General features: G+C 51.7%; 1 protein-coding gene across 11 annotated transcripts in view; it reads right to left on the bottom strand.

The window, feature by feature from the left end:
• Positions 1-1,616: 1,616 nt before the first annotated feature.
• The window catches only part of ADGRG5 (adhesion G protein-coupled receptor G5), a 24,267-nt gene continuing 2,194 nt past the window's right edge, over positions 1,617-23,689 (bottom strand). The window contains exons 1-13 of one of the 11 annotated variants that reach the window (XM_067018497.1): positions 20,179-20,352; positions 18,552-18,726; positions 12,694-12,795; positions 12,397-12,475; positions 11,531-11,753; positions 10,889-11,005; positions 10,062-10,178; positions 8,529-8,681; positions 7,678-7,799; positions 7,148-7,416; positions 6,421-6,538; positions 3,062-3,339; positions 1,617-2,684 (exon numbers count right to left, since the gene is read on the bottom strand). In XM_067018497.1, coding sequence (XP_066874598.1) covers positions 2,596-2,684; positions 3,062-3,339; positions 6,421-6,538; positions 7,148-7,416; positions 7,678-7,799; positions 8,529-8,681; positions 10,062-10,178; positions 10,889-11,005; positions 11,531-11,753; positions 12,397-12,475; positions 12,694-12,757 — 1,629 coding nt within the window. In that variant the 5' untranslated portion in view covers positions 12,758-12,795; positions 18,552-18,726; positions 20,179-20,352 and the 3' untranslated portion in view covers positions 1,617-2,595. Of the gene's footprint in view, positions 2,685-2,814; positions 3,340-4,548; positions 5,823-6,420; positions 6,539-7,147; positions 7,417-7,677; positions 7,800-8,528; positions 8,682-10,061; positions 10,179-10,888; positions 11,006-11,530; positions 11,754-12,396; positions 12,476-12,693; positions 12,796-18,551; positions 18,727-20,178; positions 20,365-23,689 lie in introns of those variants that run through there. The other 10 variants (XM_067018502.1, XM_067018496.1, XM_067018493.1 and 7 more) reach the window with 10 other exon arrangements.

The raw sequence follows: 23,689 nt of genomic DNA, 5'->3' as shown, positions 1-23,689 counted from the left end.
CAGTCTGGGCAAGGCCAGGACCCCGCTGGGAGTGAGGGGAGGGCACCGAGACCCATCAGCGGCTCCCTCGGCCCTGCCCCCCACCCGGTTAGGGCGTTTCCGGGAAGTGGTCCCTGCCCAGCGCCTGAACCCCAGCCAGGCTCAGGGCCACATAGCTGAGGGCCGTTTCCTAGAATTACCAGAACCATTCCGTGTCACTGTGGCCACATCCTCCCTTGGGCAGCCCTGGGCTTGGTAGGATCTAACAGGCCAGGTCTGGGCTGGGGTGGGTCCCAGGCAAGGCCCTGCTTCAGTGGGCTGTGGACCACTCCCCGGAGCTGCCCAAGAGAGGGGCAGGAGGTGCCCATGATCCTCGGCACCCGCATTGGGACGGGACCCACCCCAAGGCCTGGGTAGCCTAGTACAAGCTAGGGCAGGCCAAACTAGGAGCGCGAATGGGGGCTCACATCACCCTGAGAGAAGCAGGAGGACACTCTGCTGGAGTCGGAGTGGGAGAGAGACCTCCTCTGTGGGAAAACTGGAGAGATTTCATGAGAGGCACGATAACTGAGCCCCTGAGAATTTAGATAGATCAGAGGATTTGGGAACCGAGGGGTAGGGGGACAGGTGGCAATGGCCTGGAGCCTGTACCATGTGAGGAATGTCCCTAAAATGACAAAAGGCCGGCAAGGCTGGACCAAAGGCAGCTCTGGGGAAAGTGGGAGAGGAGGTAGCACAGCCGAGGGACAACAGGATACACTGAGCGAGGAGCTGGGCCTGTGAGGCCGAGCAGACCTGGACCTTAGAGGGTCGGCCTCTGAGACTCAGTTGACACTGTTAATAATAATAACAAAATACATATGATAACAATAACCATTTACTGAGCACTTACCCTCTGCTAAGCCTCTTTATATGGGTTATTTTATTTACCCTTCAAAATGGGTACTACTAAAAAAAAATAAATAGTACTACTATTGCCCCTATTTTACAGATGGGAAAACTCAGGCACAGAGAGGTGAAGTGGCTTGTCCATGGTCACACAGCTTACAAGTGACAGAGGTGGCACTTGAGCCCAGGCAGTCTGCGGAGCCTGAGCCACTCACCAATTAGTGAAGGGCTATTCATATCAAGAAATGAACAGAGGGCAGAGGATCCCCCAGGAAGAAAAGGGATCCGGCTCCAATTCCCTCCCTGTGACATTCAAAGTCATTGCAATCTATCGGATGGCTCGGAGCGGGGCCCTGAGAGCCTATCCCAGCCCAGCGCTCTAGTGCCAGGTATGCCCAGAGCAAAAGACCCCAAAAGCCAGAGCGGGTGGCTGCGTTGGGAAAGAGAGAAATGGCTGTGTAGGCAGTGCTAGCATTCCTCCTGCTGGTCACCCAGCAGGTGCAGTCCTGGAGGCAGAGCCTCTCCATCTGGTGTGTCATATCCACAGACAGGCGACCACAGCATCACCAGACATGGTTTTGGACCCAGTGGCTTCTGACATTGGCCAACAGGGCCCCCTGGTGTGAAGCCTGGGAAAGGTGCCCGCTTCATGAGTGGTCTCCCACTTGGCCTGACAGGACAGGTCAAGGGCAATGGTGATTTTCTACAACTGCGACAGCTAACAAAACAAACAGAAAGGAAACTGAAATGGGAAGCCTGACAAAAGACTTGTATAATTTATAAATACTTTAGGTGCCCAGCAACTCCAAGAGAACAGACAAACAAGCTTGGGATTTAGAACCCACACCCTCACACCTCCCAGGTGAAATTCAATCCTGCTCAAATAGCTGAGTCACTGGAGCTCAGACGGAGGGGAAAGAGGCGCTCCCCTCCCACCTCCAGGAAGCTCTGTGGTCCCAGCTGCTGGTCTTAATGGCCTATGGGGGTCTGGGGAACACTGGAAGAGGAGCCTCTGGAAAGGACTGGATTTCCTGATCTTTGGGAAGGGTGGACTTGGAGTTAGAGTCATCATAATTTGGGGGTTAAAGGAAAAGAGGCCTCAAGTACAGGCTGGTGAGGTCTCACACACTGGGTGGGTCTCTAAGAGCTGGGCTGGGGACCCCCGGCCAGGGCTGACCCTCTCCCAGAGGAAGGAAGCAGGGCCCAGCAGATGTTTTCAGGGCAGGCCCAGGCCAGGGTGGGGATCCCCACCCCACTATGACCTCCTCCTCCCTGGTGCCATTGAATCTGCATAAAGCTCTGGGATTAGGCAGGACCAGAGCCATCTGCCACCATGTCACAGATGTGGAAACCAAGGGTCAGTGAGAAATGACACGCCCAAGGTCAGACAGTGAGACCCACAGAAAGGCATTGAAACGTGGCCTCCTGACTCCCAGGCCAGTGCTCTGGCCATTGGCCTGGCCAGCTGGGCCCAGGCACCAGGGGCAAGTTTGCTGCCCCCAGGTGGGGCTGGACCCACCCCAGAGCAGAATGCCTGGGGACGGAGAGCAACACGCTGCCCTCTGGGCCTGGGGAAGGCATGGAGGTGGAAAAGGCCCCCTGGAGGGAACAGTGGCCTCTGGTGTCTGGCAGCTGGCCTGCCATCTTCTCAAGTGGAAGCCAGGGCCTCCGGCTGCAGGCAGCCAGAGAAGCTGGGGACTCCAGGCCAGAAGGTCCAGACAGTCCAGACTAGTGCACCATCTGGGAGGAGCTGGATGCCTCCATCTCTGCCTCTGAGCGGCACCTCTGGGAGCAGAACCACAGGAAGAGGAAGAAACCTGCACGCAAAAGACTGGTTAGTGGAAGCATCGCAGGAACAGCGTGGGGCCTCCTCCAAAATCCAGGTACCTCCTTGGTTGGGGTAAGTGAGGCCTCCCTGAGGCCCAGCAGTAATTCTCAGAAGCCCTTCCTGTAGGAGGCCAGAAGGGACCGGGCGTAGGAGCTGGAGGACCAGCCACCGCTAGCCCATAGGCTAGCTTTGTGCAAAGTACAAGGTGGTGCCCCTTCCTATGGGCGGGTGTAGCCCCAGACCAGCTTGTCAGGGCCCAGATTTCAGCCCGACTCACCCCTTCGACCTGGAGCCCTTCAGTAATAAACATGTAGCAGCTGTACGCTACCCCCCTGGGGTTTCCTCCACGTCAACCACAGGCCCTACCGTAGAGCGAATTGAAGGTGGTGAAGAGGAAGAGCTGGGGCAGCAGGAAGACACCAAAGGAGAAGAAGGCCAAGGTCCAGGTGGTGCCCAGCAGCACGGTGAGGCCCAGCACGGTGACGGTATCCCAGCAGGCTCTGGGGCCCAGCGCCTTCTCCCGCGCCCGCAGTCTGTGCAGGACCCGTAGCGCCCAGGCCAGCACCACCAGGTTGAAAAGGGATGTGAGGCCACCAAAGCCCATGACCAGAACACCGTGCACCCAGGGGTCCCGCACCCAGCATCTGCAGAGGAGGGGTGAAGCGCTGGGGTTGGTGTGGCTCCCAAGGCTGGTGGCAGGGAAGCCACGGTCTCCCGGGCCTCTGGACTGCCTCTTGAACCCGGTCCAGTCTTCCGGCTCAGACCTGTCATTTCTTGCCTGACTGCACACATGGTGAAGTCCTGGGCTCAGCTTTCCAGCCAGGCCACCAGGTAGGACCCACCTGCCACCTCAGCCCCCTGCCTGAAGCCCCTGCATGAGGGTAACTCCTTTACCCTCTTTTACCCACCTGAAAATTCTTTCTCTCCTCCCTTGAACAACTAACCCTCCCCCCTTCCACGGCCAGCCCAACTGTCAACTTATAAGGTATTGACTGCACCATATAGTCCATGGTCCTCTTTGCTAGAAACTTCTCCCCTTTGCTGGAAACTTCTCCTTCCACCCACCACACGATTATCATCATCTCATCCCCATCTTCGTGCAACGGTGCCAGGAGCCCCTCCCCACCTGGACTGGGCCACCGGCCCTTCCCTGAGCTGCTGCAACTTGCAGCTCGGTGGAGGGGCGCTCTCCATGTGTGGACTGAGGGGCCGGGGCAGTGGCAGGAAAACTCCACCGAGGGCAGAGGGGAAGATCAGAGAGATACCTGGCAGTGGCCCCAGCCCTGGTCCTAGACCCTCGGTGAGGTCTTCATGCTCTTTGCTTCCCCCAAACACCTTCAAGGCAGGTGCTGCCTTTGACCCCATCAGGTCACGTGATTTCCCGTGAATCAGCCATACGATCCTCATGGTGACCCTATGAGGCTTAGAAACGCACACCTGCCTAAGGTGGGACTTGAAGCCCCATGGTCTAAGCACAGAGCCTGTGCCCCTAACTGTCACGATCACCTGCTTGGGCTCCTTTCACTGCAGTCAGAGTCCTTGAACATGATTTTGGGGGTTCATCCAAGTGGATGAGTGTGGTGGTGGATCATTCCTTTTCACTGCCAGATGATCGTCTGACAGGGGTGGCTCTATCGCATTTACTAATCCTGCGTCCTGTCAGTGGGCATTGGAGTTATTTTCAAGGTTTTTAAAAATTGCTGTTAAAGAAGATGTGGCATACACACACACACAAAACCACAATGGAATAATATTCAGTCATAAAAAGAAGGAAATCTTGCCACCTGTGACAACATGGGTGGACCTTGAGGACATTATGCTAAGCGAAATAAGTCAGACAAAGAAAGACAAATACCGTATTATCTCACTTACTTGTGGAATCTAAAACAAACAAACAAAAAAAACAAGTTCATAGATACAGAGAAGAGATTGGTGGTTGCCAGAGGCCAGGGAGCGGGGGACAGGGTGCAAAACAGGTGAAGGGGGTCAAAAGTTGCAAACGTCCAGTTATAAAATAAATAAGTCCTGGGGATGTCATGTACAGCACGATGACTACAGTTAACAATACTCTATTGCATATTTGAAAGTTGCGAAGAGAGTAGGTCTTAAAAGTTCTCATCACAAGAAAAATCAATTCTGTATGTCTGGTGACAGATGTTAACTAGACTTATTGTTGCGGTCATTTGGCAATATATACAACCAAATCATTATGTTGCACACCTGAGATTAATAAAGTGTTATATGTCAATTATACTTCAACTTAAAAAATAAAACAAAAAATGTAAAATAATTTTTTAAAATTACATATATATATAGTAAGGGGTTTTGTGTGTGTGTGTGTGTGTGGTACGCGGGCCTCTCACTATTGTGGCCTCTCCCGTTGCGGAGCACAGGCTCCGGACGCGCAGGCTCAGCGGCCATGGCTCACGGGCCCAGCCGCTCCGCGGCACGTGGGATCTTCCCGGACCGGGGCACGAACCCGTGTCCCCTGCATCGGCAGGCGGACTCTCAACCACCGCGCCACCAGGGAAGCCCATTAAGGGTTTTTTAAATGCAGGAGATTAAAAGTCACAAAATCCAGGGTGAGAGGGGAGAGGGAGAGGTGAGGAAGACCAGGAAGAAGATGGTTCTTCGGGCGGGAGCTCGCTAACATCCCTGCATTAACGTGCTTCCTGTTCTGTGGAAGCATCACTGCAGTTCTTTTGCCATGTCACTTATTATGCAATAAAAACACACGTTTAAAGAGTCCTAAGTCACACTTCCTCTGAGAAAACACCCCGACCCTCACAGAGAGGAATTAACCCCATCTCAGCCTCACTCCGTGCGCAGAGCCCTCACTTCCCAGAGGCTGGGATGGGCAGTGGTTAGGGGCCGGGCTCTGGAGCCAAGTCCCAGCTCTGACCTCAACTGGCTGGGTCTCCTTGGGCAGGGTTCTTCAGCCACCTGTGCCTCGGTTTCCCCAACTGTAAACAAGGGCTGACAATGGGGCCTGCTCCTTGCTGTGAGGATTCAGAGCCAGCCTTCAGCCGTACTGAGCTGGTGTCAGCCAGGAGAGGGAAAAAGGCCAGACGGCCAACTGCTGGTGATGGGTCTGCAGGGGGTTGTTAAGCTATTCCCTCTATGTTGCCTGTTAGAAACATTTCATCACAAGAAAAAGGTTAATGTCTGAGGGCACGGGAAGGGGCGACAGAGTCTGTGCCCCAAACCGCCTTGGGCCCCCTCCCCACATACACTCTGAGCCCGGTGCCTGCGGTGTCCCAATCCCCACAACACTCTCTTCTCTGACTACGAGGGTTGGAGGGCTGGGGGTGCCATGCCAGGCATGGGTCACGGGGAGCCAGAGCCAAGCGCGTGAGCGAAGCACGGACGTGAGGAGAGAGAAGAGCCAGGCACAGGCTGAGCTCCAGCGCAGGGCCTGAGAGCCAGAGGGGCGCTGGCCGCCAGCGGCCAGTGGGCAGAGGCCCCCCGATGTCCCGGCCTGGCCTTGGAGGCCCATGTGCTTCCTAGAACTAGCATAGAGAGTGAACCCGTCCTGCAGGAGACCTTGGAGATCCAGCAGAAGGGGCGTGGCAAAGCCCCCTGGAAACCACGCCCCGTGTAAGCAGCAGCCCCCTCCCTGCCCTGCAGCCAGTGCCTCGCCTACAAGGCACCCTATCTAGAGCCCCAGGACCAACTGGCCCTGCTGCCAGAGCCAGGGAGCCTGCCGCAGCCCTGAGCGCACTCACATGGACGTGCTCTGGAAGCCCGTGCTATTCCCCTGGCTGTCGGAGAGCGGGATCCTGTGGGGTCCGTAAACTGAGCTCTTGACGGCAAGAAGGAGCAGCACCAGGAAGCCCGGGCCCCCTGAGGTGTGGGACAGAGGCTCAGTGTCTGTCAGGAGACCCCAGGGGTGGGCTGGTCATGGACTCCTGGGGCTGCTAAAACAGGACTCCACTGGGCAAGCGGAGGGTGGGGGCAGGGGAGGGAAAGAGCTCGCTCTGAGTCCCCAGCCGCTGTCACGTGATCCAGCCTCAGAACAATTAGCCTGGTGGTCTTAGAGAAGGCTGACATGAATGAGGGCTCTAGGGTGGAACGGTAGCGGCAGTAGTAGTGGTCCCACTGGGAGGTGATGGCTGGAAGGTAATGGGAGAGAGGGTTTGGGAACCGGCGAGGAAACAGATAATAAAGAGAGGGGCCAGGATGGTGATAAAGACGCCGATGACGATGGTACCAGAGATGGCGGTGAACACAAGGATGAGGATGGTGGAGGTGATGGTGGTATTGGAGGTGGTGATGACAGATGCTTTGGAGGTGGAAGTGGTGATAAGAATAGTCATGTAGGAAGTGGCGGTGGGTGCTGGCAGGGATGGTGACCAGTGGTCATGGCAGTGGAGGAGAAAGAGGACAGGAGGGGACAGACGCCCAGTCTGGCTGGAAGCCTCAAGAAGCAAGGGAGAGGGAGACCGTGCTTACCCCAGCCCAGGGCACAGAGCTTGAGCACGTATCGGCGGATGTAGATGTTGTAGACGCGCCCAAGTAGGAGGTAGAGGTTGAAGCCTTCAATGGCCATCCAGGTGAGGCAGCTGAGCAGCGCGTAGTGCAGGGTGGCAGCCAGTGCCACGCATGCTGGCCCAGGCACGGGGGGCAGGGCCAGCACTGGGCTCAGCAGGAAGGCGACATTGAGGAGTAGCACCGAAGCGTGCAGGTTCATGTGGATGCGTGTAATGGAATCACTCTGTTTCCTGCGGGTGGGAATGTGGCCCTCTGTGACCGGGACGTCACCAGGCAGCACCACCCCCTGGGCTCATAGACACATAATGACTGGGACACAGGTTGAGAGGGGCAGGGACCCAACAACAGCCACACACAAGGAGGCTGGTCTCCTACTTCCCAGCCTCTGCACTCTGGAAAAGCCCACCTGACTCTGGGGGCCCAAGTAGGAAAGAAGGAGGGGTGCTGAGCAGCAGTGGGTGGGCAGGCCCAGCACGAGGGCAGGGGAATACCTGGCATGGAGGTGCAGTAGGATGGTGAGCAGCGCGGCCACAATGGAGATGCTGCAGCCCACCAGGGAGATGTATGTGAGAGGCGCCAGCAACTCTGCAGGGACCGGGGCCGGGGAGAGTTGCTGTGGGAGGGAAGGGGGGCCAGAAGCATGGAAATGCCCTCGACTGCCTAAATCAAAGATACCTTCCAAGACCTCAGCTTCAAGCCCTCCTACCCTACAATCCTAGTCGTGGTCCTGACTTGCAAACAGCCACAGCAGACACAGTGGCTTTTCTGCCTCCCAGCTCTGAACTCCTCTTCCTCCCCTCCCTCACTCCCGCACGTGGGTGGACCCTCCACTTCTCCTACTATGTGTAGTCAGGTGCACCAGGCCTGGCCTGTCAGAGCCTTCCCTCCTCCCGCCCACAGTGATTGGTTAAGGGATGGGCATGGGACACACTCTAGGCCTGTGGGACTCAGTCCCATGGCTTTGGCTGGCAGAATTCGGTGAGAGAGCTCTCGTTCTACTGACCTGAACCTAGTAGGACATAAAACAGGAAATGCCAGCAGCCATATTATAAGCCCACGGGGAGATCCTGTCTGAGAACTAAGCTAACGCAAAGCAAGCACAATTGAGAGACTGAGATAGAGTCCTATCTTGGTGACATTGAGCCCCTAGATCAAGACATGCCTGAAGCCTAACCCAGCCTTTTCGGGAACATGAACCCACAAGGTGTTGTTTTTTTTTTCCTTAAGCCCATTTGAGTTGGATTTTCTGCCCCCTGCACCAGCTTTTGCCTTTCTCCTCTGTCCTGGATATGGGGCCCTCTGCAGCTCTGACCACCCTCACCCAGGCTAGATGCACACATACCATGAGAACAGCAAAGTAGGTGAGGTGGTTGCAGCGGCAGAGCACCTGGGAAGGTGAGGGCTGCTCTGTGCGACAGCCCTCAGTGCTCCAGGCCCCCCAGTGGTGCTTGCTGGCTCCCTCCTTCCAGAAGACACAGGTCACCGTGTAGCCTTCCTAAGGGGAGATGCTGGAATTGGGTGCATCCAAGGGGTGGAGGGGAGGGCCATGGATCAGGGAGGGTCTAGAAATTGTGGGGGCCAAAGGTGACTCAGCTGCACCCTTGTCAACATTTTACCAGGCACTGGATGGGCTTTGGCATCAGACAGACCAGATTCCAGCCCCACCTCCACCACGGACTCTGAGAGTGACCTGGGAAAGTCACAGAGGTTCTCTGAGCCTCAGTTTATTCATCTGCAAAACGGGATCATTTATACTCAAGTCACAAGGATGGTGGAATAATCAAAGGCAATGAGAAATCTTGAGTGCCCAGCTCTGGCCAATACAGTAGGTGCTCTATAATCAATGTCCGCTTTCCCCTCCTCCCCATGGGGAACGATGACAGTCCAGACCCATCCCAGTGGGGTAGAGAGAGAGTCATCTACAGAAAACCCTGATGCCAAGCCCTGTGGGTGGAAAGGTGAGGGAAATGAAACAGGCACTCCATGGAAGACCATGGAGGAAAAGGCAGAGGAGTCCGGAGAAGGGAAGGGACAACTGGGGCACTGAGGCCTTAGAGGACACATCAGATTTCAACAGAAGTGAAGCAAGGATAACAGGGGCAAAAGCCCAGAAGAATGAAAGGAAAGGAGAGTGGAGAAACTGGGAGTGCAGAGCGGTCCTGATGAGGCTGACAGAAGATAGGGCCAGAGTGTAGAGACTCTGGGGCTTTTCAGGAATGCCATCAGGGCTTGTGCCCACCCAGCAGCCCTTTTTCCTTCTTTCAGCATCAATATCTGTAGTTTCCTTGAGGACCCATCCCTCTCCCAATGACAGGTCAAATGAATCCAGCCCAGTCCCTGGGCCATGTGACCCAGGTCTGGCCAATCTACATGTTCCATCCCCTTGGACACAGTGATGGGTCAAGGATGGACACATGACCCAGCTGGACCTTTAGAATCCGTTATGGGATTCTGGTTTGCACTGGCAAGAAAGAGCCTGCTGAGAAAAGGGGAAGGAGGTCCAACACTTCAGCTGCCATCTTGCCGCAGAGTGGAAAGCCAAGGCAGGAAACCATTGTTGAGAGATGGAGACTGAGCCATTATGGCATCATATCTGTGCCTGAAGCTAGAACAGCCCTGGACATTTCATGTACATGAGCCAATAAGCTGGCTTGAGTTGGTTTTCTATCATGTGCAATTCAAAGAATCCTGACAAATGCAGTGTGTAAAAGCTTCTCTCTCATTTTTTTTGGCAGGAATCTTCAAAGTATGATAGATTTAAAGCAGCTTGTTTGTAAGATAGTTCCACAAGTCTGGGTTTGATCAAACCAGTGTTAGACAGGACAGCCACAAGGGGGTAGGGGTGGGGTGGATGTGGGGGTGGCCCCAACAATACCAGGCTTTGATTGTGCCAGAAGCTGATGTTCACCGGCTCACTGAGGTTGCTCACTTGTCCATGGCTCAGCTGGGCCCCCAGAACGTAATTATTGAGCACAGATGAATTGATGTCTTTCTGGAAGGGCAAGAGAAGAAGCACCGACTGGAGGGGACGTGAGGAGACCCTGGATGAGGTCCAAGAGGCCCCCTTCTCCAGTCCCTCCTCCCTGGATGAGAACAAGCAACATGGCTTTCACTTGTACAGCTGCGCCAGCCTCACAGGCTTTGCGTATGCTGCCCCCTCCACCTGGAACCCTGTCTTCTCACTACCACCACCATTACCTCCCATTTGTTAAGTGAATTCCAGCCTCATACCCTCCATGTCACCCTACCCTAACTCACTTTCAAAGCCAAGGTTAAAAGGCACCTTCTCCAGAAGCCCTCCAGGACTGCTCATTGGGAACCATCCTGACCCCACCCTGACTCATCCATCCCTTTGAATCTCTATGGTTATAATCAACCTCAAGCTAAAATTAAGTCCCTAAGGTACCTGTCTAATTGTTGAGATAGAGAGCTCTCTGAGGACAAAGATCTTGCGACGTACCTGTCTATCTCCCACCTAGGGAGAGGCACACAAACAGTAGATTTCTTAGGTCTCATTTGCACATTATAATCATGCCTCCCTTCCATTTTGCTGAAACAGAGGCCCAGAGAGGGGCACTGATTGACTGAAGTTGCACAGTAGGCTGGTCGCTGCCCAGAGGCCAGGAGGTGGCATGCATGCCTGCAGTGCCCGCCAGGAAGGAGCCCGCAACCACCCTGCTTGGCCTACCAGCAGGCCCTGACCTGGAAAAAGCGGGTGTTGGAGAAGCAGATGCAGATGAGACTCAGCTCCCTGGAGTGCACCCTGCAGGCATCCCGGGTCAGCTCAGCTGGGAACTGCATGGCGAGCGGGACCTGGGCCTGTGGAGGGCCAAAGACAGGCTGCGCCTGGTGTCCGAAGCCTCCAGACCCACCACAACACCTTCACTGCTCCCCACTCCCCAGGAAGCCCTCTCAGCCTTGCACCGAGCCTTTCCTACCTTAGAGCCTGCACCCACAGAACCCTCTCCTGCCAGGCTGCACCTCCACCCAAACTTTCCCCGATCTCAGGCCTTCCCTTCAGGCTGTTCTGGTCTTGAATTTGGGTTATTTATCCCACCCAACTGGGGCCCTGAAGATGGAGCATCAGCACCCAGGTATTCAGCACGAATCATACCAGGGCCCTCAAAAGTGTCCCGTTCCCCTGGCCTCTCCCACGACTGCCTCACCCCAGGAACCTGCAAAAGCAGGAAGAGGACGCTGCCCCTGAGGGGCCACAAGCACCCCCTTTCCATCATTCACATGAAGAACATCAGCCCCATTTTACAGAGGCGGCAACTCACAGCTATTAAGGCACAGCCCTGATTGGTGGGAAGGTGGGCAATGGACCCTGGGGAAAGTCCAGACCTTAAGCCCCCGTAGGATTTCTGGGGTAGAGGCTCTGGCCACCCCTAATCCCTGGCCACCTCTGACATGGGGGACCTGCTCCAGAGCAGCACTTCTCAGTGAGAGGCCAGTGAAGTTGCAGCCCAGCTTGAAGGCTAGTGTCTGGATGGTGTGCGTCCTCAAGGTGAGGTTGTGGCCCCCAAAGCTGGCATTGAGTAGCCTTGACTCTAGGCCGTGGATGAGCCTGAAAGTGAGAGAGATGGCCAGAGCCCGGGGTAAGGATGGAGGCGAGCAGGGCTCTCCACAGCCTCCCCCATCCCACACCCCTGTCACTCCCACATTTAGACCTCTGCCTACAGTGTTCCTGTAGTGTTCCTGGCCTCTTACCTTCCAACCCCGCCCATCTCCTTCTTCCATTAACTCTTGTTTGGGTCCCAGTTTGTTGACACCTCCTCCAGGAAGCCTTCCCTGGCAGCTCCCCACTGACTGAAGTACCCCACAGCCCTATGCTTCCCTGGTCAGTCATCAGCATCGGCCTCTCACCCTGAGCTACTAGGCTTTTGGGTCACAGACCCTGGAGAGCCCAGCCCAAGTCTTGGAGCCCCTTCCCAGAAAAATGCATGGAGACCCATGATTCTGCACCTGGTTTCATGGCATCCATGGTTAAGGGCCCCAAACCAGACAGTAAACGCAATGAGGACAGGGATGTGTCTATCCCACATCTCCAGAGCTTGGTGCCGGGCACACAGTAGCTACTCAATAAATGAGTGTTGAATAAAAGAATTAACAGTCTACACTGGACCAACCCTGGGCCATGGATTCAAGGTGCAAGCTGGGGGTGGAGGCACAGCTGACTCTGGGCGGGCGAGGAGGGACACCCAACTCACTCAGCAAAAGAAGTGAGGCTCCGGCTCCTGGCTGCCATCTCCATTCTCTCCATCCAGCGCAAGATTTCTTGGGATGCCTCTGTGAGGAGAGAGTCAGACATCTGCCCCAGCCTCTGTCTGCAGCTGCCCCGCCTCCCGCCCCATGGCCTCTGGGACTTCCGCCCCAGCCTCCTGCTGCCCCAGGAGGCCTAAGTGCCCCTTTTCAATCTCCCTTGGTTTGAGGCCTCCCCGCTGTGATGTGTCACAGCCAGGGGTCCAGGCTAGGATGGCTCTTGCAGCTCAGCGGAGCCCTCTTACCCTCTGTTCTGCTCTGAGACATCAAGAGGCACAGGCAGAGGAAAAGGGCCCCGCAGCGATCCATGTCCTGTACCGAGTCTCCTCCAAGAACTGGCTCCCACCCTGGAAAAGGTGCATGTCTTTGTCACCCCGGTAAAAGAGCCACCTCTAATTCTAGGCATCTGGCATACCCCAAGAATAGGATGTGCAGCATCTTATTTGATCCTCACTACTCCTGCATTTCACAGATGAGGAAACCGTGGCTCAGAGAGCAAAGCGTCTTGCTTTGCGTGAGGATGCCTAAAGCCGTGTCTCTGTTACTTCAGAATCCTTGACCATTTGGTAAACCCTGCCATTTGCAGCTCTGCCTGAGACACATCCTCCTCCCCAAAAATGGTATCTCTGGGGGCCTCCCCAGGGCTCTGACCTTACCCAGGGGAACATTGGGAGTTGCTTGTCATTAATCCTGTCCAGCCCTGTCATTCACCCACCATGTGACTTCGGGCAAGAATCTGTCCCTCTCTGATTAAACTGCCAGCAGCAGCAGCTGGGGGAATCCAAAAGTTGGAGCAGAGAAAAAAACGAGGACTAAGAGTTTCAGGAGAAGGCTGGTTTTGATGACAGTCGTGGGAGGTCAGAGGCCACCAAGAATCACAACAGCTGGATGACATCAGGAAAACCACTGCCTTTGTCCACAAAGAATTCCCCCAAAGCCCATTTTAAACTATAATGTGATTTGAACATATTGTTAAGTACTGTATTCAACACTTGCTTTGAAACCTTGTCTTCATTTTCACTTATTTTTGTGACTGCCAGAATCTATGGCAGCTGTTAGTTATGAATTAAGATGTCAGGTTCAAATTTGTGAAAATAGATTCAATGTTTCGGTTTAAAAAAAAAAAAAAGAATCTGTCCCTCTCTGCCCTCATTTCCCTCGGTTTTAAAATTAACTAATAGGGACTTCCCTGGTGGCACAGTGATTAAGAATCCGCCTGCCGATGCAGGGGACCTGGGTTTGATCCCTGGTCCAGGAAGATCCCACATACCGCAGAGCAACTAGGACTGTGCGCCACAACTACTGAGCCTGCACTCTAGAGCCCATGAGCCACAACTACTGAGCCTGCATGTCACAACTACTGAGCCCGGGTGCCACAACTACTGAAGCCCGCGCAACTAGAGCCCGTGCTCCACAACAAGAGAAGCCACCGCAGTGAAAAGCCCATGCACCGCAAGGAAGAGTAGCCTCCGCTCGCCGCAACTAGAGAAAGCCCACGCGCAGCAATGAAGACCCAATGCAGCCAAAAATAAATAAATAAATTTATTTTTTTTAAAGTTAAAATGAACTAATAAACTTCTGCTTAAACATAGCAAATTTATGCCTACCCCCGAAACTCCACTAAAATGAGAGTGAATGAATAAAACAGACACAAAGCCACAAAAGACAGAACAATGGGAAAGACGACAACAGCAGGTGAGAGATATCAGTGAAACTCTGGAGGCCGCAAAGCAGGTGGCCATCTGCTTAAAAAAAAAAAGTTAGCAGACCATAAGACGTTGAGCCCAAGCTGCAGTAAGGAAAGGTGAGTAAAGTGGGTGGGGGTATCGGGGAGGGGACATGGGGAAGCCAGCTAGGTCAAGCCTCACAATCATGGGAGCATTTGAACGCTGGAGGCATCGGGAACCTCTGAAGGTGGGATGAAGGGTGAGGCTAAAAACGGGGGATTGTTGGTTGTGAGTTTTTTAAATGACCAGCTGGGTCCCCAGATCTCCTCTGCCACCTGGAGCATCCAGGAGCCTTCCTCACCACTCTTGCATCCTCAACCCTACCCTCCAACACAAACTACATTCCCTGCAGACAGTGCACCAGAGAGAATCTGTGAGGTGCCATTCTGGTACAGGAAGATTAAGCCATATCCCCTCCCCACATCCTCCTCCAATGAGCTTCCAGAACACTGCCAGCAGCCAGGCAATGACGTTCCAAGACAGGAGAAAATTCTTCCCCGAAGAACTGACCATTCTAAGAAAAGTATCCTGTAGCTACTGACATTTTGGTGCTGCTTGATAAAACAGCCAGGACCAAGCTTATGGTGAAGCTTCACCAGTCACCAAGCCCTACCAGGCAATTAAGGGGTTTTTTTGTTTTTTTTTTAACGCACACACATAGTTTATTTTCAATTTGTTTTATTTATTTATGGCTGCATTGTGTCTTCATTGGTGCTCACCGGCTTTCTCTAGTTGCGGCGAGCAGGGGCTTCTCTTTGCAGTGGCTTCTCTTGTTGCAGAGCACGGGCTCTAGGCACGCAGACATCCTTTGTTGTGACACGTGGGCTCAGTAGCTCTGGCTCGCTCTAGAGCGCAGGCTCAGTAGTTGTGGCACACGGACTTAGTTGTTCCATGGCATGTGGGGTCTTCCCGGACCAGGGCTCAATCCCATGTCCACTGAGCCACCAGGGAAGTTCCAGGCAATTAAGTTTTTAGTGCTCCACTCTTTTTTTGTTGTTGTTGTTGTTATAAATTTATTTATCTTTTATTTTTTTTATTTTTTATTTTTTGGTTGTGTTAGGTCTTTGTTGCTGCACGCGGGCTTTCTCTAGTTGCAGCGAGTGGGGGCTGCTCTTCGTTGCAGTGCGCAGGCTTCTCTTGTTGCGGAGCACAGGCTCTACACATGCGGGCTTCAGTAGTTGTGGCACAAGGGCTCAGTAGTTGTGGTTCACGGGCTCTAGAGCGCAGGCTCAGTAGTTGTGGCGCATGGGCTTAGTTGCTCCGTGGCATGTGGGATCTTCCCGGACCGGGGCTCGAACCCATGTCCCCTGAATTGGCAGGCGGATTCGTAACCACTGCACCACCAGGGAAGCCCAGCAATTTCTTAAAAAACTAAACATGCACCTACCATATGACCCAGCAATCGCACTTTTCGGCATTTACCCCAGAGAAATAAAAGCTCATGTTCACACCAAAACCTGCACATGAGAACTTCATAGCAGCCTTATTCGCAATAGCCCCAAATTGGAAACAATTCCAATGTGCCTTCAATGGGTGGATGGTTATACAACCTCAGGTACATCTGTACCATGAACTACAACTCAGCAATTAGAAAAATATACTGTTACACACAACTTGGATGGGTCTCAAGGGAATCATGCTGAGGAAAAAAAAAAGCCAATCTCGAAATGTTGTATACAGTATGATTTGATTTATATGACATTCTTGAAATAACAAAATTATAGAGACGGAGAACAAATTAGTGGTTGCCAACAGTTAGGGATGAGGGGTGTTTCTGTAAAGCAGCAGCACTAGGGAGCCTTGTGGTGATGGGACAGTTTTGTATCTTCATTGTGATGGTGGTTGCAAGAATCTACACATCATAAAATTGCATAGAACTAAACACACACACACACACACACACACACACACACACACACACAAATCAGTGCATAAAAACTGATGAAATTGAATAAAGGCTGTGAATTGTACCAAAGTCAGTTTCCTTGTTTTGATATTGTACCTTAGGTGTGAAAGATGTTACCATTGAAGAAGACTGGATGAAACGTACACAAAACCTTTTTTGCAACTTCCTGTGAATTTTTTGTTTTTTCAAAATTAAAAGTTAAAAAAATACAGTACGATGGATTTCCATTTCACTATTAAGAATTATGATGTAAGTAGCCACATAGAAGAGGAGCACAGCATATCACTAAGCAGAAAGAACAGGTTAAAAATAACACATATAATATAATCACATTTATGGAAAATTATATGCATGTTTAAATCTATGAGGATATCTAGAAGAATGGTCACCAAAATATTAATAATGTTATGGGAGGGGGTTTCTTTTTTAATGTTTTCTGTATTCTTTGAATTTTCTACAACAAACATGTACTACCTTCACAACAGAAAAGCAAATATTTTAATGCTTAGGATTTTAAAAATATTCCAAATGACTATTTATTGTTATTGAAAAAATAATAGTGACAGACTGCTTATGAGAAACAAAAAGCATGTTGCAAAACGATGTAATCCAATCCTTGTAAAAATTGTATTTTATAGATGCAAGATCTGGAAGAAGCACATCAAGGTCACTTCGGTGAGGTGAGATTCTGGGCCTACTTGTTTTGTGCATCTGTGTTTTATAAAGTTACCCATATGTTATAGTTATCCATTTCCCAATTTTTATTCACTCTTTAGATGGGTTAGAAATTGACATCTTTCAAATATAAACAATAAATAAATACAAAATGGTGCAAAAGGCAAAGTATTCCTGACTCTTGTGTCACCTAACCACTCAGTTCCCAATTAGTCACCCCGAGGTCACCACTGCTATTAGTGTTTTGTGCGTCTTTATCAGTTTCTTCATACAAATATAAGCAAATATGAGTTCCCCCATTTTATAAAAAAAAAAAAAGTAGCATACTCTGTATACTTGAAAATAACCTTGGAGAGCTTTCCTTAACAGTACCTATAGAGCCTCCACTTTCTCTTTTATATCTGCACAGTGTGATGTTAGGGATAAACCATAACTTACTTAACCAGCCCCCTGTTAATAGTCATTTGTGCTGGTTCCAATCTTTGGCTCTTACAAACAGCTTGGCTGTGCTTGTACTTGCCTCATTTCCCACATGTGCAAGTTCAACATCTGCCCATTTTGATATTGGGTTAGACTTTTCTTTATCAACTTCTAGAAACTCTTTACATAATAGGAAAATTAGCTCTCTGTCTATTACATGAGTTGCAAATATCTTTCCTAGTTTGTCTTTTGCCTTTTGACATTACATATGGTCTCTTTTTCCAGGTGGGTCTTTTTTAAATGTAAAATTTTTATGTAAAAAAATGACCAGTGTTTTCTCTTTGGGCTTCTGGATTTTGAGTTTTAGCTAGAAAGACCTTCCTCATTCCAACACTATAAACGAATTCTCCTAAGTTTCTTCTGGTAATTTTAAGGTTTCATTTTTTTATATTGGAATCTCCAGTCCATTTGTATTGATCCTGGAGTGTGAAATACAAATTCAATTTTGTTTCCTGCTAGTTATCCATCTGTCTTAACACTATTTATTTATATGTGTGTTTATTTTGAAAGAGAATAAAGGGACTTCCCTGGTGGTCCAGTGGGTAAGACTCCATGCTCCCAATGCAGGGCGCCTGGGTTTGATCCCTGGTCAGGGAATTAGATCCTGCATGCATGTCACAACTAAGAGTACGAACGCTGCAACTAAGACCTGGCACAGCCTAAATAAATAAATAAAATTAAAATATTTTTTTTAAAAAGAATACCTACATTATATAAAAATAAATAAATAAATAAAAGAGAATAAAGACTTTGGAGTCATAGAGTGCCGGGTTCTTACTTATTTGGCTATTAGGTTATTTATTTGGCTGTGTTACCTTGGGCAATTCACTTACCCTCTCAAAACCTCAGTGACTGAGGGAAACGATTTGGGGGAACAAAGGAAGCCACTGAATGAAACCATTTGGAATGTTTCAGGTGAGAAAACTGAGAACCCGAGAGTGTAGAAAAGACCCCCTCACAGTATGAATGGGGAAACTGAGGTGCAGACTGTGGTGTGGATTTGACCTCCAGGGTCTGGACCCTAAGACGGGGTCCCCAGGCCCTTGGCCATGCTTCTGCCAGGCAAACACAGAGGGAAGAGGAGCTTAACCCCACCATGCAGCTGGGGAAATTAAGGCCAAAGCAGAAGTGACATCCCCCCCACCAAGCACCCAAAGAGAAGCTGTGGTTTCCACCCCATTTCCCAGGAGCAACCACAATCTTCACTTCTGCTTGCAACCTCCAACACCCCCCTCCCCATCTTTTCAGAGAGACCACCACTCACCATTACCCCACACCCTCAGCCATCTTCCTCTAGAAAACAGGAATCCCTTACCTGACTCTCAAGAAGGTTCCAACTGACCGTGGCAAAACTGAATACCACACAAGGGTTTGCCCGGGGTTCTTCAGCAGGCCAGTGGGCAAGCTGAAACGCAAACCCAGACTCCAAGTCAAGCGCTCGCTCCCACGATGCACTGCAGCCTCCTAAAGATGGCCTGGTGTCTGAGTTGCTGTATGGATGAGGAGACAAGTGGAAAGCAGAACAGAGCCTTCAGAAGATGTAAATTCGATAACTAGTTCCAGTATTCAGCGCCTGAGGTCTGACATCAGGCAAGGAACTTTACCTTTCTGTGCTTCAGGTTTTCTCATCTGTAAAATGAGGCCAAGGTCATCTACTTCCCAGGGAGAGAGACTCAAACAACCATTTCCATGATCCACACTCCAGGGAATCTAAGGCTCTGACCCAAGGTTGCCAGCCAGGACTACACTCAGCCGGAGAGCTGGGAAGCCCTGCCTTCCTATCCAGAGCTGGCTGTGCACCCCCGAAGCCCACCCTCTCCCCAACAGCGCCAGGGTTCACTGAGCCACTGCATTCCTGGACAGGGCCCCACCTGTCCCTCCCAACAACTGCTCTTGCCAACCAAAGGCTGGAGTCCCCACTTCTGGCCTCCCCCTGGCCTGGGTGAAAAGTGAACCTGTGGTCTCTGCAGTAAAGTCCTGACAGGTGCCATTATCAGCCCCATTTCACAGGCAGGGAAAAGGAGGCTCCACCAGCACCCAACAGGGGGTCTGTGACCCAGCCAGGTCCAGAGCCTTTGCCTGAGACACACAGTCCCCAGGCTCCCTTCCAGGTCACTCAGAGGAACCGCACCTGCTCTGATTTGCCCAACATAAACTCTGTGCCAGGCCCTCACACCTGTCACCTGGGGGGCAGGTTACTGGACTAGCCCCATTTTACAGATGAGGCAACTCAGGTCCAGAAAAGCAAAGTTCAATAACTTGCCCCAGGGCTTCCCTGGTGGCGCAGTGGTTAAGAATCCACCTGCCAACGCAGGGGACATGTGTTCGAGCCCTGGTCTGGGAAGATCCCACATGCCGCGGAGCAACTAAGCCCGTGCACCACAACTACTGAGCCTGTGCTCTAGAGCCCGCGAGCCACAACTACTGAGCCCACATGCCACAACTATCGAGGCCCGCGCGCCGAGAGCCCGTGCTCCGCAACAAGAGAGGCCACCGCAATGAGAAGCCCGTGCACCGCAACAAAGAGTGGCCCCTGCTCACTGCAACCAGAGAAAACCCGTGCGCAGCAACGAAGACCCAACGCAGTCCAAAATAAATAAATATATATATATATATAAATAATATTAATAACTTGCCCCAGGCCACATGGGGTAGGGGGGTGGGGGGGATAAATATTTGAACCCAGCACCCAACCACTCCTTAATTTAAATGCCTTTTTTCAAAAACATAGACCTGTACATTCCTGAGATTTGGGGTTGTCATCAGGGGCCCAGGAACTGGTGAAGGGAATGAAGGTGAGTCCCCACCTTGCGGCTCCACGGATGTCACCAGTCCAGCAACCAGCCAGGCAGGGGCGTGCCCAGTGCCTGCTAGGGAACCCAAGGGTCAGGACAGAATCTGGGTGGAGTGGGGCATGGAGAGACCCAGACAGAGGGGCTGACCTGTGCAGCTGTTGTCTCACCGCCGTCGCGCCGCCGCCTTCTGCATGAGGAAGGGGAAGTTGGGGACCTCTGTGCTGCGGGCAGGCGACCCCCCTGCCCCTGCACTTCTCTCTGCTCTCTTCACCCAACAGCTGCACCGCACGTTCCCACTTCTCTTCTTCTTTCACTGGAAGAAGCCTATTTGTTCCTTCTGAACTGATAGCCACGCCCAGCTCACCCCTTGACCTAACCCCCTCAGGGCCTGCAGCACTTCCTGCGGGCAGCCGCACATTTGCAGAGACGCTGGGCTTCAGCCGGGAGGAGGAGGAGGGCTGGCCCATGTGGCACCCAGCGGGGTCCAAGACCCACTCAGCTCTGTGCCCTTGGGCAAGAGACTTCGCCTTTCTTGGCCTCAGTTTCCCCTTGTGTAGGAAAGGGAGAATGATCCCTGCCTGACCTGACGATCAATGAGATGGATGACGGCAAGGACCTCAGGCAAGGGCTGGGTCACGCTGCCTAGGTTCAAATCCCAGGCCCACCATGTCCTGGCTAGGTAACTTTAGGCACGTGACGGAAATTCTCTGAACCTCAGTTTCCCCTCTGTAAAATGGAGACAATGACAGTACCACTTCACGGGGTGGTGTGGGGCTTCTCAAGGGTAATGCTGCAGAGTCACGGGAAGTGCTCCATGAAGCCCCCAGGTTTCACAGATGGGGTGCCTGAGGCCTGGGGAGGACAAGGGCCTGGCCCAGAGTTACCCAGTGCAGAGCCCTTTGAAGAAAGGCCTCATTGGGAGCAGAGCTCAGAAAACATGGCCAGAACTGTGAGGCTGGAAGGCTGGCCAGCTTCTCCTTGGGGTCTGGACCAGCCTGTCCTACATCAGTCACCTCCTTCGCAGAACCCTAAGCAACAGGGGGAAGTGACTGTGTGTGTTGGTGGGGAGACAGGGTGCTCTCTCTTGCCAGAGCCCCAGCCAGACTCCCTGGGAAAATTCTGACTCAGGAATGTGCTTTTCTACCCCCAGAGCTGCGATGGGGGTGAAGCAACAGGGAGAAAGAAGCAGGTCCCAACATGGTCTCCCTCTTCTCTGCCCCAACACTGGAGGCCCTGCTGTATCTGCTCAAGCACAGCCCACAGGTAGCTCAGGTAGCCTCTGTGTGGGGAAGGAGGGGAGCTGCTCCTTGTAGGGCAGGGAGATTTCGGGGAAGCGCAGGCCCACCCCAGCTGCAGTGCAAAGACTTTGCAGGGACACCCGTGTGCCTGTGTCCTGACCCCTCGGCCACACTCCTGCTGGGTGACTTGGACAAACTCTTGCCCTCCTCCACACTTTGGTTTTCCGTGGCCATGATGAAGCCCTTGACCTCTAGGCCCTTCCTTCCTTTCCAAGGTCTCCTGGCCACCTCTAGGGTTACAACACCAGCATCTGCTCTCAGGGCCCAGGAGGAAGCCCTGCTCACCCCAAAAGCCCCTCTATTTTCCATCCTGGATCTGTGCTAGCCTTACTATGTGCGGCCTCAATTGGGGGTGCCAGTTACATAGCCCTGCCCTCCAGATCCTGGAACTCACTGCCAAGACACTCCCCAGCCCAAAAGCCAGCAGTGGCTCCCATTGTCTTCATGGTCTAGCCCCATCCAACTTCTACTTCCACCCAGTTTGGGATGTGCTTGCCATCTTCATCCCCATCTCCCTGCTCTGACACACACATACCTGTGTGGCATGCTAGCTCCTCTCCATCCCTTAGGGCCCAGTCCTGCCTACTCTGGGAAGCCTTCCCTGACTACAATTCCCCTATAAAACATTCCAGATGCTTCCACTTTAGGGGTGTGTCAGGTCCTTGTTCAGTCCCCCTGGTAGGGAGGAAGGCAAGCCACTTCCCACTCCCCAGCCTGGGAGAGCCACACCCCAGCCCTAGTGAAGTGTCTCTCCACACAGGAGCTGCTCTCCCTGGTGATCTGTGAGAGGGCAGTAAGTGACACCCCGGACAGGCCATTAGATAAACTACTGAGTCACACCATGAAAAAGTCATTTACTTTTCAGTCCTTCTCAATCCCGGTGGCAACCAGGAGAAGCGTCCATTTAGAACTAAATTGTCTCTAACCTCTTGCTACCACTGCCTTCTGTCCTTTTGATTTTCATTCTTCAACCTTCTATTGGACATAGAAAACAAGACATCTGATTTTTAGTGATTTTCTTATTGTGGCAAAGTATACAGGAAATTTACCATTTTAGCCATTTTTAAGTATACAGTTCAGTGGCATTAAGTACATTCATATTGCAACCACAGCCACCTTTCATCTTCAGAGCTTTTCCATTTCCAGAAACTGGAACTCTGCACCCATTAAACACTAACTCCCCATTCCCCGCTCCCTACAGACCCTAGTAACCACCACTCTACTTTCTGTCTCTGTTTGGCTCTAGGAACTCTAGGAACCTCATATAAATGGAATCATACAATATTTGTCCTTTTGTGACTGGCTTGTTTCATTTAACATGATGTCTTAATGGTCAATCCATGCTGTAGCATATGTCAGAATTTCCTTTCTTCTTAAGACTGAATAATATTCCTTTGATGTATAGACCACATTTTGTTGATCTATTCATCCACCAACAGACACCTGCATTGCTTCTACCTTCTGGGTATTATGAATAATGCTCCTATGAACATGGGTGTACAAATTGTATCCCTTTTCAACAGCGAGCAAGTTTCTAGCTAGATTGATGATGTTGTTTATTTACATGACGTTTATTTTTATGACTTTCTTCTAGTTACAGCACCTGATAAGAGATTTCCTCTTTAGCCTAAAATACACATCTGTCCTAAAAAAAGTGAAATGATTTAAAGCAAAACACTAAGTAAATAATAGCACAAGTGCTATACGTTGATGGCAAAAAGTGGCGGCAGAGACACAGGCCAGAGAACTGCTGAAGTGTGGGAAATACTAACACAAGCCTCAATCAAAACCCTCCTGTGCTAAATTGGGGAAAGAAACCCCTCGGGGGCCACTGGGAGGCTGACACCAGATTAGCGCTGCATCCAGAAGACTGCCAGGAGGTGTGGTTTTAGCAAAAGGAATGAGAATGGTAAAACTGAAAGTCAGATCTGGGCTCTGAGACCTCCCAGCCATGTGACCTGAGTCTGTCACTCGGCTTCTGATCTGAGGATCACATTTCTCACGATGAGATGGTGGTAACAACACCCAGCTCATAGGATGGCTATAAAACTGAGTTAATTCATGTGAACTCCCAAGCCTATGGTCAACACACAGTTTGGGTCTATGAGCGGGCAGTTCTCCCCACCTCACCCCCTGCAAGAGACATCCTAGGACAGTATTTTTGTTTCTTTCTTGAGAGAGAGCCCTATCGTGATGATGTTATAATTGGAGCTTAGGTTCATCATCAACTCAGCCTCCTCCACCTTCACTATCTGTATCCCCACCTCCAGAAACTCTGGTAAAGAACTCTAGACTCTTGATCATGGCTGTCCTTACTGGCTGTGAAACTTTGGGTAAGCCTGAGCCAAGAGCCTCAATGA

This window comes from Kogia breviceps, chromosome 18, assembly GCF_026419965.1.
Source record: "Kogia breviceps isolate mKogBre1 chromosome 18, mKogBre1 haplotype 1, whole genome shotgun sequence".
Lineage (NCBI taxonomy): Eukaryota > Metazoa > Chordata > Mammalia > Artiodactyla > Physeteridae > Kogia > Kogia breviceps.
Note: the sequence above shows the minus strand (reverse complement) of the source record. Positions and strands in the feature narration are given on the sequence as shown.